We start from the raw sequence: 15414 nt of genomic DNA on the forward strand, positions 1-15414 counted from the left end.
TCCGCAGGAAAATGGAGTATTTCTAGTAGTGTTGGTTGAAATAAATTTCCACTTCTTTAATTATATGGATGAAATGTGCAAATTATTTTGCTTGCTAGATTTGGTTTCAAAGTTTTAATTGTTCTGATTGAATTGGTGTTAGGTTTTTTTTGCGCATATAAAATGCCACACTAATATAAAAAATGATGACCAAAATTTTACTGCAAAACATAACTGCAAGCATAGGGGGGTTCGACGACTTGCATTTTTCCTATCGAATCAAATGTTCAATTTTATTTTAAGGAAGGAATTGGTGACTAAAACAATCTTAAATTTAGAAATTAAAGACTCAATTCATTAGAATGGATTTTTTAATCTCTAGAAAAACTGCAGTAGATAAAAATTGAAAGAGCAGTTAAAGAAGAAACAGTAGGAATTTAAAGTTTTATTATATCTTCATAATCAACTTCTTCCCTGTGATAATCCAAACTCTACAAGTATCTTCATTGTCATTTGTCTCCACTTTTATGAAAGATTCGATGATTCCTTTATCAAACCACCAATATTACAATAATTTATTAAAAAGAAATTTGACATTTGAGGGATTTTATTGTGCGAGTGTTTTGTAATTTATTTTATTTAAATTTTTTAATGTTTTACTCAGAAAAGTTAAAGGACATGAGAGGATAGAGAAATGAAAATATAATCAGGTGTGAAAGAGTCCATCATAAATTAAAATAAAACAATATAATCTAACGGTTGTTGGTTGTGGTTCACGGTGAACCACTTACTTGATGGTTCACTCTAGACACAACCAAATGGTATATATATTTGTAATATTTTAATTATTTTGCGAATCTAAATATAAATATTTTTATTTATTTTGCCTCTCTTTAATTTTTTTTTTTTTGTGAATTTTTGACTACTCTAATATATAAAAAAGAAAAGTTTTATTGTTTTTTTTTTAATATTAGTCTCATGATAGGATGCTGGCGCACATTTCTATTAGAACAATAAAAGAAGTATAATCACAGTTTTCTATTTTGCTTAGAAAAAGACTCCTCGTCGGAGCATCTCAATTGATCTCAACCCTTCATTCGAAATCGAATTACGGCGATGAAATCCCTAATTCCTCTTTGGATTTCTTGAATCCCTAATCCCCAATTCTCTTCGCTATACTCCATTCTCATGGATATTACCTCCCTTTTTCCAGAAGTTACAATCAATAATCTACAGCAGGCTGATTGTGCTACCAAGGCTTTACCTGATACCATTCCTCCCTCCTCCGTGACGGTTCCTAAACATTCCAATGGCAAATCTTTTGCTCAAGCTTTAAAAGGGGTTTGTGACATTCCTTCCTCTCAACTTCCGCAGCCTATAATCAAAGGGGACAGACCTTCTATCACCATTCCAGAAGATGAATACAAAGCCGGTATAGAAGAATGCAAAAACAACCTTCATGGAAGAATTATTTGCCCAAAAGGCTCTTCGCTGCTCACGGTTGTTGCACTTCGTTCGAAGCTCTCTGCTTTGGAGCCGGATGTGAAATGTTGGGGATTCTTATCTCTGGGAAAAGGTTATTATGAATTTACCTTCTCAAGCACTGAGGACATGAGAAGAGTTCGAGCATCCGGATCCATTAGTCTTAATCCCGGTATTCTCAAACTGTTTGCGTGGACTAGAGACTTTAATCCGTCTCTCCAAAATAATACTTCGGCTCAAGTATGGGTGCGTTTCTTTGGGCTTTCGCAAGAATATTGGAGGCCTCGTATTCTGTTTGCGATTGCAAGTTGCGTGGGTACTCCTATATGTTAGAACAAGATTTGTTCTGATCAATATTCTTAGTTTTGATGATAACAAGGATATGAATTTTGTATGAGATAATGTGGTACTCTAATACTATGCAATTTCCGTTTCAGGAATTATACAAAGAGTATGCACAAAATCAGCGTAAGAAGCACTGACTCAGAAGGTTCAGCATGCAACATCAGAACGTGGTCTGGCAAGACATCATAAGATGGTCAAGCAGAATCAGAACATGGGTCTATGGAAGCATCAGAAGAACTTGAGATCAGAAGCAGAAGCACTGAAGTTCTCATGGTATCACGCTCAGAAGCTCTTCAAGGTCAGAAGACAAGAAGATGCTCTGCACCAAGCTGTTTGACTCTGATGACATTCAAACGTTGTTTACACAAACATCAGATCAGAAGCAAGTACTAGACTGGCAGGCTACGCTGACTGACAAAAGGAACGTTAGAAGCTATTAAAGGCAACATCAGTAAACACAGCGGAAACAAGGCTCGAGGTAGTTGACAAAAGAGTGAAACATTAAATGCAATGCTGTACGGATTACGCAACGCATTAAATGCTCCCAATGGTCTTCTTCTCAAACGCCTATAAATACGAAGTTCTGATGAGAAGCTGTAGACAAGACTTTTATGCAAAAACGCTGAAACGCTGTTCAAATTAAAAGCTCTCAAACTTCATCATCAAGCTCACTACATTTCTGTTGTAATATCTTAGTGAGATTTAAGCTTAAACTTAAGAGAAAATCACAGTTGTGATAATAGCTTTATAAGAAGCATTGTAACTCTTAAAAGAATTTGTTTACATTAAGTTGTAAGTTCTAGAGTGATCAGGTTGTTGATCAGTATACTCTAGCAAGTCTTAGAAGTTGTCTAAGCAGTTTGTTCCTAGAGTGATCAGGTTGTGATCAGGATACTCTAGAAGACTTAGAGTGTTTCTAAGTGGAAAACCATTGTAATCAAGTGTGATTAGTGGATTAAATCCTCAGGTGAGGTAAATCACTCCAAGGGGGTGGACTGGAGTAGTTTAGTTAACAACGAACCAGGATAAAAATCATTGTGCAAATAGTTTTTATCTTACAAGTTTTAAAGCTACAGTTATTCAAACCCCCCCTTTCTAAGTGTTTTTCTATCCTTCAATTGGCATCAGAGCGCCGGTTCTAAGGTGCAAGCACTTAACCGTGTTTAGAAAAGATTCAGGAAGAGAAAAACGCTTCAGTAAAAGATGGCTGGTGAAATTCAAACAAACACATCTACATCTACATATGGCTCTGCTGAGCAATACAATGGTTACAATGGTTATACTAGACCACCAGTATTTGACGGTGAAAACTTTGAATACTGGAAAGATAAACTGGAAAGTTATTTCCTTGGTCTAGATGGTGAACTATGGGATCTTCTGATGGATGCTTACAAACATCCAGTAAAAGCTACAAGTGTAAGGCTTACCAGACAAGAAATGGATGATGATCAAAAGAAGCTTTTCAAGAATCATCATAAATGTAGGACTGTTTTGCTGAATGCTATCTCTCATGCTGAGTATGAGAAGATATCTAACAGGGAAATTGCCTATGATATATATGAGTCGTTGAAAATGACCCATGAGGGAAATGCTCAAGTCAAGGAGACTAAAGCTCTTGCTCTAATCCAGAAATATGAAGCCTTCAAGATGGAGGATGATGAAGATATTGAGAAGATGTTCTCAAGATTTCAAACGCTAACTGCTGGATTGAGAGTTATGGATAAAGGCTACACCAAGGCTGATCATGTAAAGAAGATCATCAGAAGCTTGCCCAGAAGATGTGGTCCAATGGTGACTGCATTCAAGATTGCAAAGAATCTGAATGAGGTTTCTTTGGAAGAGCTAATCAGTGCCTTGAGAAGCCATGAGATAGAGGTGGATGCAAACGAGCCTCAGAAGAAAGGTAAGTCTATTGCATTAAAATCTAATATTAAAAAATGCACTAACGCTTTTCAGGCTGAAGAAGTAGATTCTGAAGAATCAGAATCAGAAGAAGATGAACTGTCCATGATCTCCAGAAGGGTAAACCAACTCTGGAAGAGCAAACAAAGGAAGTTCAAGAGCTTCAGAAGTTCAAAGAAATTTGAACGAGGAGAATCTTCTGGTGGCAGAAGATCTGACAAGAAGAAAGTTGTCTGCTATGAGTGCAATGAGCCTGGACACTTCAAGAGTGAATGTCCAAAACTTCAGAAGGAGAATCCCAAGAAGAAGTGTAATACGGTGAACTGACTTTCATTTGAAATGTCGCGGTTAAGCATGAGTCGCCACCGACTTTTATTTTATCCAAACAAGTTAGAAAGGCTAAAAGAACAGGAAAATACCTTTTAAAAAGATTTTGAGTTCGGGGGTAATTATGCAAAGGGAAGGTGTAAGGCACCCTTTGCATCCATGGTTTCCCATGGGCTCTTAATTGCTTTGCTCGTTTTTTGAAAAGAAATGTAGAAGAAAAGAATAGGGACTTTAGCTCGTAAATGAGCGTAGCCCTTTTGAAGATTTATGAGAAAGAATATGAAAAAAACTTTTAGAGCAAGGCAAAGAAATTAAGGGCAAATTACCTTATGGTTTGAAAAAAAATTATTTTAGCCTTTCAGAGTGAAAGGGTTTGTCCTTGCCATAAGAGGGCAGGAAGCCTTTCATTTGGAGGTTGAAGGGTCATCGAGAGTTCGTTCGCCATAAGACTGACCCATGCCATAGAGAGGTAGGTAGTCTAAGGGAAGGATCAGAATAGCCTTTTCGTAGGCAACCAAAGGATACCTCAGCCTTTTCGTAGGCAACTTCCGAGGGTCGAGATCATGTGTATCGAGGGCAGCATCATTAGGGACCATGATCTTTATCGAGGCAACGTGGCTGAGGTATCCTCGTATTCGAGGGACTGGCTATTCTGCAAAAACACAAGGCAACAGGCAACAGGCAACAGAGAGGTTACCCCAAAAGTGTGCGTGTATGCACCAATCACGTGATCAGTTTAGAATATATTATCTTTTAATTAAGTGATTCTAGATTTAATTCAATGTTATCACTCCCTAAAATTACTAACCACGGCAATTAATAATTAAAGCAATAACGGGAGAGGGAAATTGAAATCAGCGGAGGGAGAGGGGAATTGAAACCAGCGGAATAATTAACAAATAAGTCTAACATAAGTAATAATTAGGGTTTAGGGTTACCGACTATGCGAAGCTTTGGTATTTGGCAAACCCTGCAAGGCAAGAAAAATGGCAAACAAAAAGTAGGGTGAGTGCATTATCAATTCAGCCATAAACAGGGTTACCCTAATCAATAAAAATAAAAATACGAGAAAGGGAAAGAATACTTAGCTTCAATGGACGAAGGTTGATAGGCAAAGGTTTGCCTCAAGCCTTAAGCATTGACCCTGACCATCAGAGGATTGGCAAAGAAAAAGGAAAGGAATGAATGTAGGAGAAATTCTATGTGCGAGGAGATTAAACCCTAATTGAACAAAATAAAAGGTAAATAATATTAATAAAAAAAGGTTTAGAACTTAGCTTTGTTCTTTTGACGTGGCGCATAGTCGGAGCGTATTCGAGAAGTGAACCTGAAAGAAAAAGAAAGCATAGAAAAAACAGATATTTTAGTGTATTGAATGATCTTCGTAAACCCTGATTAGGGTACGAATTAAATAAGAAAATAAAAACGATTTAATTAATTATTGGTCTCGCGACCTAATTAATTAAATCGGAGAAAGAAAATAAAATCAAGCACAAAAACATTTTTTTATGAATTTTTTGGAATTAAAAAGAAATAAATAGGAATTATTAAAGATATATAAATAAATAATCTATTTAAAACAAATAAATAAAATAAATAAATATATTAAGAAAATAAAATAAATAAAACGTTTTTTTTATGGGTCATGCTAACATGTGCCCTTAGGGAGGGCACATGTTAAGGATACTATAATTGGAAAAAAAACTAAATGTAATTAAATACAATAAAGTCATATTTAAAGTTCCGATACATTGATTACACGCGTTTCAAAATTTTTTTTCTATAAATATCTAATTATCTTGTGCCCTTGGGGCACATGTTAGCTTTTCCCTTTTTTTATTTAGAAAATAATTAGTTTTATGAGTGAAGAAAAGATAAAAACAAATACATGTATATATTAATAACAAATTAAATAAATGAGAGATTATATAATAATAATGAAAAAAATTAGAAAACTTATCTAATAATCCAGTGTAGCGCGCGTGTAAGGAGTATGATGCGTCTTCATGTCCTGGAGCGTTGGATTGAAGGAGGGCGAGATCTGGAGGGTGGAATCTGAAGGTGCATGACACGTGAGAAGAACTGGTCGCACCGGATCCCTTCAGCTATGAGACCAAAAACGCGCGCGCGAAAGGTTTAAACCAGCCAATCATACGACGACACCTCATCGTCATCTTCACCCAGAACCTGTAACATGTCTTTTACACCGTTTCTACATGCAAGTTGTAATAGAACCGTATTTTCTACACCTGTGAAAAATCAACAGAGCCCAAAACAACACGAAAATTTGGCGCGACCACACCAAAGGGATCGTCTAGAATCCCTGAGCACGATTATGGCATTGATTTTGCCTAATTTACTTTAAATACGAAAGCCCTAATTTGAAGCAAAACCCTAACAATGGCATGTCGTTCCAAACAGCATAATAACGCACATAAATTTCCAGAATCGATCATCACACAACATAAAACACAAATATATGAATTAAATCTGCTAATGATGCATGAACAATGCTAATCGAACAATTTTTAAATGGCGCAAACCGTGAGTATTCAGAGTCGATTCTGGATGCTTGGCCTGCGTATGAGGATTGGAACAGCTTTAATGTTCCCCTGGGAGTCGTTTGGAACACTTGTAATGCTTTGAATTGTCCTCAAACTCCAAAAACGACTTTGAGATTTCTTGGAATTTCTTGGGCTCGGTTTGGTTCTCTTGCAGCTGTAAAAAACATGAACCCTTGCTTCTGAGTTTCTTGGGGCATTTATAGGATTGTATTAGGTTAGAAAACAAGGAGAAAAATCCCTTGAATCAATGATTGGCAATTTGAGAAAACTTGATTGAAATATATTTCCAATTCTTTCTAAATTAGTTCAATTCCAATATTTTTCAACCAAATTTTATGGATCACGAAAATTGATTCATTAATGTGATATATTTGATTGGAATTGAGGCAAAATAAGATCTCTAACTATTTTTATGATTTTATATGTTTAATTTATGATTTAAAATAATAAAAACCATAAAATAAATAATAAAACCCTAAAAATAAAAACTTCTTGTCTTAGGGCGTGCATGGGTTTAGAACAATGATAGGATAAGAAGCTTATAGGCCCATTTGGAAATTTTTTGGGGTTTTTGGCTCTTTTTACTTCATGCATACCCTTAAAAATCAGTGAACTTGTGCACCTTGCTATTTCCTCATACTTCGATATTTTTTTCAAGTTCTTGGACTTTTTAGAAACCTCAGAGAGTCCTCTAACCAATGTCTTTGGTCTCATATCAAAATGATTTTCCATGCTCCTTGTGTGTCCTTTTGAAAAAAGTGTCTTTTTGTTGACTTTTGGAAAAGACCTATAATGTTTTGGTCCATATCTTTCAAATGAAGCATTTTTAGACTTGGCATGTGAGAGACAAAATCGTAGAGAATCAAATTTCCTTCAAAATAAGCTTTGGATGGAAAATTTCAGAAGTTCCATGTAGGAGTTATGGCTGGTCAAAGTTCAGTTGACTTTTCCTATACAAAACCCTAATTTAGAAACTTTTTGATTTGTTGATTTTTGATCTTTCCTTGATGAACCATGATCAATTCTTGATCAAATGGTGAAGGATACTTTAATATGAGGATCTTGACAAAAAATCAGGAGTTTTGACTTTACTTTGACCACAGTTGACTTTTAGGTTAACCTAGTCGACTGTTGACTTTCTGAACAATTGAGTGACCAATCCCTTGAATTGAGACTTGATACTTGTCATGGAGATAGTGTGGGATATATTGAGCCATATAGGATGCCTTGGAGCCATTGATTCACTGATTTTCCTTTGAGCAGACCAAACCCTAGTTTCAAAGCCTTGCATAGGAGAGTGTGTCCTGGAGCTTTATGTACTGATTTTACTTTGTATAAGAGAAATAGTATGGGAAAATTTTGGGGTATGAAAGCAGCCCCTGTTCAATTTTCTTAAACTTGAAGATGTAGAGTGGTTTGTAAGCCAATCGGAATCTGATGGTAGAAGAGGATTGAACACTAAAATGCCCAGAAATTTGCCCTCGCTGAAGTAGGGACTTTTTGTCGGAGATGGGCTTAAAGATGCCATCCAGGCCTCGAGAGAAAAAAGTTTATTGGAGATGGGCTTAAAGATGCCATCAGACTTGATATACTTGAGAGTCAGAATGTGTCGTACATTAGACTGTTTCTGAGGAATAGACTTAGTTTGAGTCGTACGTTAGATTGGGTCTAGTTTGCATCAGCAGATGTCTGGAAAATCGTGCGTTAGGCTGAAGGATATGTCATATGTCAGATCAGATCCAATTTGCACCCGTAGATGTCTGGAGAAACCGTGCGTTAGGTCGAGGAATGAGCCGTGTGTTAGACTATTCTCAATTGCATCCTCAGATGTCCGGAAAACCGTGCGTTAGGTCGAAGAATAAATCGTGCGTTAGACTAATCTTAATTGCATCCTCAGATGTCTGGAAAACCGTGCGTTAGGTCGAAGAATAAATCGTGCGTTAGACTATTCTCAATTGCATCCTCAGATGTCTGGAAAACCGTGCGTTAGGTCGAAGAATAAATCGTGCGTTAGACTATTCTCAATTGCATCCTCAGATGTCTGGAAAACTGTGCGTCAGGTTGAATAAGTCGTGCGTTAGACTATTCTCATTTGCATCCTTAGATGTCTGGAAAACCGTGCGTTAGGTCGAATAATAAATCGTGCGTTAGACTATTCTCAATTGCATCCTCAGATGTTTGGAAAACCGTGCGTTAGGTCGAAGAATAAATCGTGCGTTAGACTATTCTCAATTGCATCCGTAGATGTCTGGAGGGCCGTGCGTCAGGCTTTGCTTTGAATAAGATTTGAACCTTTGTAATGTACCTGTCAGATAATATTCACTTGATAGCAATGCCAGTTTTATGTAATGTATATGATGTATGGCTATGATTTATGTTACTCGAAGCATCTTGATTGAAAAGATAACTCTTAATGCCATCGTGAGTTTGATGTTTTGATCTTTTCTTGGAGATGCTCAGCTGGGGATTTATGATTTCTGCTTGGGGATGAATAGTAATTTGATGGATCCTGACTGGGGATGAAAGATATTGGTAAGCCATGTTGGAAGGGAGCAAGGTGTCGGAGGACCGGCCGCGTTGAAGATGTAAACTCTGGTTGGGAGCCATGACGAGAGTATTTGAAGGTATCTTCTTAGTGATTACTCTGTGGGGATATGATCTTGTGAGATCAGCTTTGTGGGAAGACGTGGATGTCTTGAACGTTGCTCCTAGTATTATAGTAACTGCCATTCCTGGATTAGAACACATCACTGAGTATTGATCAAGATGTCAAACTGGACTTGTATAGATTTGCCACCACTAGTAGGAACTTTTGGAAAGATTCGCCTCGCGAGGACTTTATGAAATGTGCACTGTAGGCGACATGCCCCTAGTAATCATAGGCCCAAGACAATGTCCTATGTTAGCTTCAGATCTCCTTGGATGCGTGCCCCTGATTGTTCCGGCATCCTTGAGAGATTCTCAGAATCTTGATTGCCCCAGATTGATCGGGAAATAGTTTGAAATCCACTTGGGATGTATGCCTTTGATTATTCTGCATTCGAGAGATTTTGGAATCTTGACTTGATTGCCCCAGATTGATTGGCAACACGTGTCGTGCCCCTTGTACACATAAGAGACGTTGCTTCTCGGAGTAATCTTGTCTATCGGGATAACTTCCAGTCATTAGTTATACCCTGTGCAAGTTCTTTTTGATGCTAACATTTGAAATTATGTAGCAAAATATGTTTAATAATGAATTCATGAGATGCAATGCATACGTCTGTCTTGAGTTTGTTGAAAAATATTAAAACTGGAGATGTAAAAGCGTGATGTTTATAAAAAAATGATGTTTGAAAAACGAAACATCAACTCGACATTTGTGGTAAACCTTAAGGAGTCAGGATACCTTTTTGGTGACAGTATGCTTTCGAACTAACTAGGCTTCAATTAGGACTTTTAAGGGTTGTAAAGTGGCTTGGTTCACGGTTTAAGAAACAAAAGATAAAGGCTCAAAATTTGCTTGTACCCACCCCTCTTCGTGATGATCTTCAATCCTAAGCTCAGTTAATTCAACTTATGCATTCAGGTTCCAAGAGACTTTTGGATTTGCACCTTTGATAATAATGATAGTTCACAAGCAAAGAGAACTTTTGAGATGGCAGTCACTTCTTCCTTTTGGTAGTCACAACATTGTGTTGTTCAGGAATTTATTGACTTCTCTTTTTTCATTTTTTTGATATCCCTAACTTTTGCCTGAACTATCTATTTTGAGCTTTACAGTCAGCGGGATGCCTTGATTTTTGCCTAAGTCTTCTTTTTGATTTTTTGACTTAGCAGGCTTTTCTATGTATATGTGTTTTTTCATCATTTTTGTTTTTGAAAGATATTGACTGCCTTGTTTAATGATTGATGAACCATTGTTGGCTTTTGATTGACATCTCCAACACTTCTTTCATGTGTGCGGATGAACGCTTGTGATTGAAACCTTTATTGAAAAGTGTACCGAATGATTCTCTTAAAATAGAATGCACAACCAAATTAAATGAGAACTACCCTGCCCCAGGTTATGATCAAGGGTTTTAATTTGTTCAAGAAAGAAAACTTCTACTCCTTAGGCTCAAAGGGGTTGACGAGGGATTAACATCCTTATATCTCCACTATTTAGGAATTGAAACAATGCCTGTACATCGTCAGCATAGTCCGTTCGAAAGTATAATGTATGAGGTTGCAGTATCGTTTTCGTCATCCTTTCTTAAAAGGCTTACAGCTTAGCTGGAGTTGAATATCATAAAACACGTGCAAAGAACAGACATAATTAAAATGAGTGATAGCGAAATAATTTATTCAAGACAAACATAAGCAATGCACTGATGATGATTATTAAAACAGATAATGTCTATCATAATTCGAATGTTTAAACAAACAGGAAAAGAAATTGCAAATGAAAGTAAATCTAATGATCTAAAAAGTTCATCCTTCTAAACATTAATCAATCTTGTCGTGACTAGGAATGGGAGCGGTGATCACTACAGGAGTCTTGGGATGATTGAATTCAATTTCACCAGCATCGATCATGTCTTGAATCTTGTTCTTCAATGGCCAACAATCATTTGTATCATGTCCAGGACTATTGGAATGATATGCGCACCTCGCATTGGGCTTATAGCTAGGAGCGGAAGTGTTGGGATTTACAGGAGGATCCCTCACAGTAATCAAGTTTGCTTTCAACAAATGTTGTAATGCCTGAGCCAATGACATGTTGATCTTTGTGAATTGACGCTTAGGTGCCTCTGTCTTGTGCCCTTGTTGTGGAACTGGTCTAGAGATTAGAATTGTCCCCACAGATTGGTTGTGTTCATTACGACTTTTCCGATTGTACACATCATCAGCCATATGAGGTTCCTCAGGTAAGTTGAAGTCAATGATCTGGTCATCGATTAAATCTTGGATCTTATTCTTCAATAGCCAGCAATCGTTAGTGTCATGTCCAATGCTGTCGGAGTGATAAACACATCTTGCATTAGGGTTATACTGATGAGACAAAGTGTTAGGATTCCGAGGCGGATCTATCAACGTAATCAGCCCTTTATTCAACATCTGTTGTAATGCTTCAGCCAAAGTCATGTTGATCTTTGTGAATTGTCTTTTAGGCGCTATGCTTACGTTGTGGTTGTGATGCTGGTATGGAGATCAGAACTCCCCTAACCTGTTGGTTGCACTTGTCTCGACCTTTCTGGTTGGGCATAGCATTAGCCATGTAAGGCTCCTCAGTTGAATTGAAGTGAATGATCTTGTCATTGATGAGATCTTGAATCTTGTGCTTTAATTGCCAACAATCCTCTGTATCATGACCGGGACTATTCGAATGATAAGCACATCTCGCATGGTACTTATTCCCAGGAGTGAGGTTGGTAGGCAGTGAATATGGAGGTAATAGAGTTATCAAGTTCTGATTGAGCAGTTGTTGGAGAACTTGAGACAGCGGCATGGGTAATAGAGAAAATGATCGCTTAGGCTTGGATCTCTGATTATTTTGACCACTTCGATGCTCATGTTGATTCTTCTCCTTCTCGATCAGAAGTGCCTTCAATTCTTCTTGCCCCTTGGCCAAGTGAAAAATTATTTTCTGGAACTGATTATTCTGAGCTTGAATATTTTTGACAGATTGTTCGAGATCCATTTTCTTGCTGAAATAAACAGCGGAAAGATGAGGCATTTGTTTTTATGAAACCTGTGATGCGATGTTTATGAATGATATGATTATGCATATGCAATGTTCTCAAGGAGTTAAAGGCTTTTTAACACATTTAAAAAAAGAAAATAGAAACAAAACAAATTAATTATTTTAATTAGAAACCAATGTATTATATGTTTTTGAAGTTACATCAAAGAAATATTAAAGAAATAATAAATAAAATAAAAGAACTCATTTTTCAAGTCGGCGCTTCCTCTTCAATCCTCTGATTTCTTCTTTATGGGCTTTGGCCATCTCGTTCTTTTCTTGAATAAGCCTATCAATCTCTCGCTCCCATGATTGTATTTGATCAGGTGAGATAAAGTCTTCAATCTTCCACTTGCGAGAGCAATAGTCAATCATGCTATCTCGTTCTTTAGCATTAGCCACTAATACTGCTTTTTCTGCCTCAACCTCTGGTAGACGCTTTTCAAGATCAGCCTTTTCTTTTCTTAAGTGAGCAACGGTGGCAGCAAGGTCTTTGTTCGGAGCGGGTATATAAGGCTCCACTTCTACGTGAACCTCTAGAGGAGTGATCCTTAGAACAACAGGTGTGTCAGATGGATATGGTATGCCAAACTCGACGACTCGATCATAAATCCATTTAAAGTAAAGATTTGAAGGAGTATGGACCCTTGTTCCCAAATCTCTTGCACCTACCTTTTTTACTTCGTACCAAGCTTTAATGAAACACTTCTTCTTTTCGGTTGTACCTGAACCATAGTCAAAACTTTCCGCACTAAGATATATGGAGCGAGGCTTGTCTTTCATAGCAAAACCAAACTGATGTCGAGCAAGTATAGGATTATAAGTAATTCCTCCTTGGGTGCCAAGAAGAGGCACATTAGGAAACTCTCCACAGTGATCAAATAACTGAACTCCCTCGAACTCTTTTGGATAACAAATGATGTCATCATACGAAAGTTTCATAATCCTCTGAATCCAAGTCGAACCCTGTAACACCCGTATAATTTTAATTTTTTAATTTAATTTGAATATTAGATTAATAATTATTATTATTATGGATTTTATTAAAATAATGGGAAAATGATGGTTGATGGCATTTGGGCCATGTGTGAGATTAGTAAGAAGAAGGGGGTGTGGTGTAGTAAAGCCCTTACTAATTTAATATTATTTTTCATAAAATAATCAGAATTGGGAATTGGGGAAAGAAAGAAAGAACGTGAAAGAACAGAATTGGGAACAAGGAACGTGAAGGAGAACTGTAGAGGGAGAGACCAAGAACCAAGACTTTTATCTGAGGTAAGGGGAGACTCTTCGTTTAATCTCTTTTATCGTATTATAGGTGATAGTATGGATTAGGAGTATGATTGGATCCATTGATTCTATATTCTGAATTTTCATCTGTGTTCATCGTTGAATTTTGGACTGTTAATCCCTAATAACTGATAGATTTAGGGAATGATGAATGAAATTGATTATGGAATTATATACTGTGGTCGTGGAGGAATTCGTATGCTGTTTAGATGTGAATTTTCTGGTTTTTAGACTCAAAATCGTGGACCGGTAAGAGTAGAAACGAGTGGGTTTTGGACTGTTACGAAGTTGCAGGTGCTGGGCATTTTCTGGTGTTTCGCGTATGAAACAGTGCCATACGCGTATGGGATGAGGTCATACGCGTATGGGGGACACTCCCAAGGGGCTATACGCGTATGATACGCAGCTGTCCTGTCCCAAACACCCTGTGCTGGTGATTTGCGTATGAGGAGCGTATGAGGATGCTCATACGCGTATGGAAATTTTGAAAGAGGAAAATTATTCTGGTGATACGCGTATGGCAAGACTGATACGCGTATGAGGTTGCTTTTGGGCAAAACCTGGTCTGTTAAAATGCGTATGATACGCGTATGGAACATAGTGATATGCGTATAGATGCGTATGGGCATTATGATACGCGTATGGTCTCTGTGAGTGCAAATTCTTGTGTTGTGATTTTTCTGGAAAGTTTAATGACGCATAACTTTCGATCTGTAGGCCTGTTTTGTGTGCCGTTTGAGGATGAGTGAACCTTATAGTGTGATAGTTTGGTTTACTGATGGTTTAATTGTATTTGAATGATGTGAATGTTTATATGAACATGCTTAATAATGATGATGATGATGAAATGAGTATAGATGATGCTACTCATAGTATGATGATGAAAGTATGTTATATATATGTTACATGCATTCATAAACATTGATGAGGACTGAATCCTAGATGATGGGAGGATTTCAGTGAATGGCATAATTCCCATTGTGTGGAATTTGTGCTGGCAGGGCCGTATCTGGATGATGATAGATCGGTCGGTGGATGATTTCCACTGGTGATGATTTGGTACCACATGCATAGTGTCAGTTTCATACATGTGCATGATTTGTTTATAGCATGATGATATATGTTATATGATGACTTGTCTGTTTATCTGTGGATGTGTGAATGACGTTTTGTCTGGATATGAAACAATTGGGTGAATGATATAACTATGAAATGTTATTATTTATGATGCAATAACATTGGTTAACTGTGATGAGACTCACCCTTACTTGTTGTCATTTTTCAGATTGAGGATAGCGGCGTGATTTGGTGAGGATTAGCTCATAAGTCGGTTTTTAGTATTGTGTCCGTGTCATGCTCTGATAGATGTAACACTGGGAACGCTTTGTTTTTAGAGTTCTAATTATAACTCTATTTGTATTTGTTTATGATGTTTGAAGTCTGATACATTATTGATGAATGTTGACTTGATGAATTAGTTCCGCTGTGTAAACATGTTCTTCTTAATGAGTTATAATTACAGATGTTTTCAGTGGATGCATGATATGTACCGACGTGTGTTTTCTTCATTTTATGAATTGTGACACCTCTTGCATGTTTACTCTGATTAATAATTATTTAACTGCCGCGGGTTATTAGAGGGGTGTTACAAACCCTCTTCATTCTTTATTGTTGATCGGGGTAAGTGAGAAATAAACCACTTATGCAAAAGGGGAATGCATCCTAGAACACAACCTCGTCTCTTTGTCACTCTGGCATCAATGGAATGTAATAAATCACCAAGTAGAGTAGGAACAGGATTCTTGCTAAGGAAGATTTTGA

At 37.2% G+C, this 15414-nt stretch overlaps 1 protein-coding gene across 1 annotated transcript; it reads left to right on the top strand.

Moving 5' to 3' along the window:
- Window positions 1-1167: 1167 nt before the first annotated feature.
- Window positions 1168-1794, top strand: LOC131614043 (uncharacterized). The gene has a single exon (XM_058885672.1). It carries the CDS (start codon window positions 1168-1170, stop codon window positions 1792-1794), a length of 627 nt encoding a protein of 208 aa, XP_058741655.1.
- The last annotated feature ends 13620 nt before the right edge of the window (window positions 1795-15414 follow it).

This window comes from Vicia villosa, linkage group LG6 (assembly GCF_029867415.1).
Source record: "Vicia villosa cultivar HV-30 ecotype Madison, WI linkage group LG6, Vvil1.0, whole genome shotgun sequence".
Lineage (NCBI taxonomy): Eukaryota > Viridiplantae > Streptophyta > Magnoliopsida > Fabales > Fabaceae > Vicia > Vicia villosa.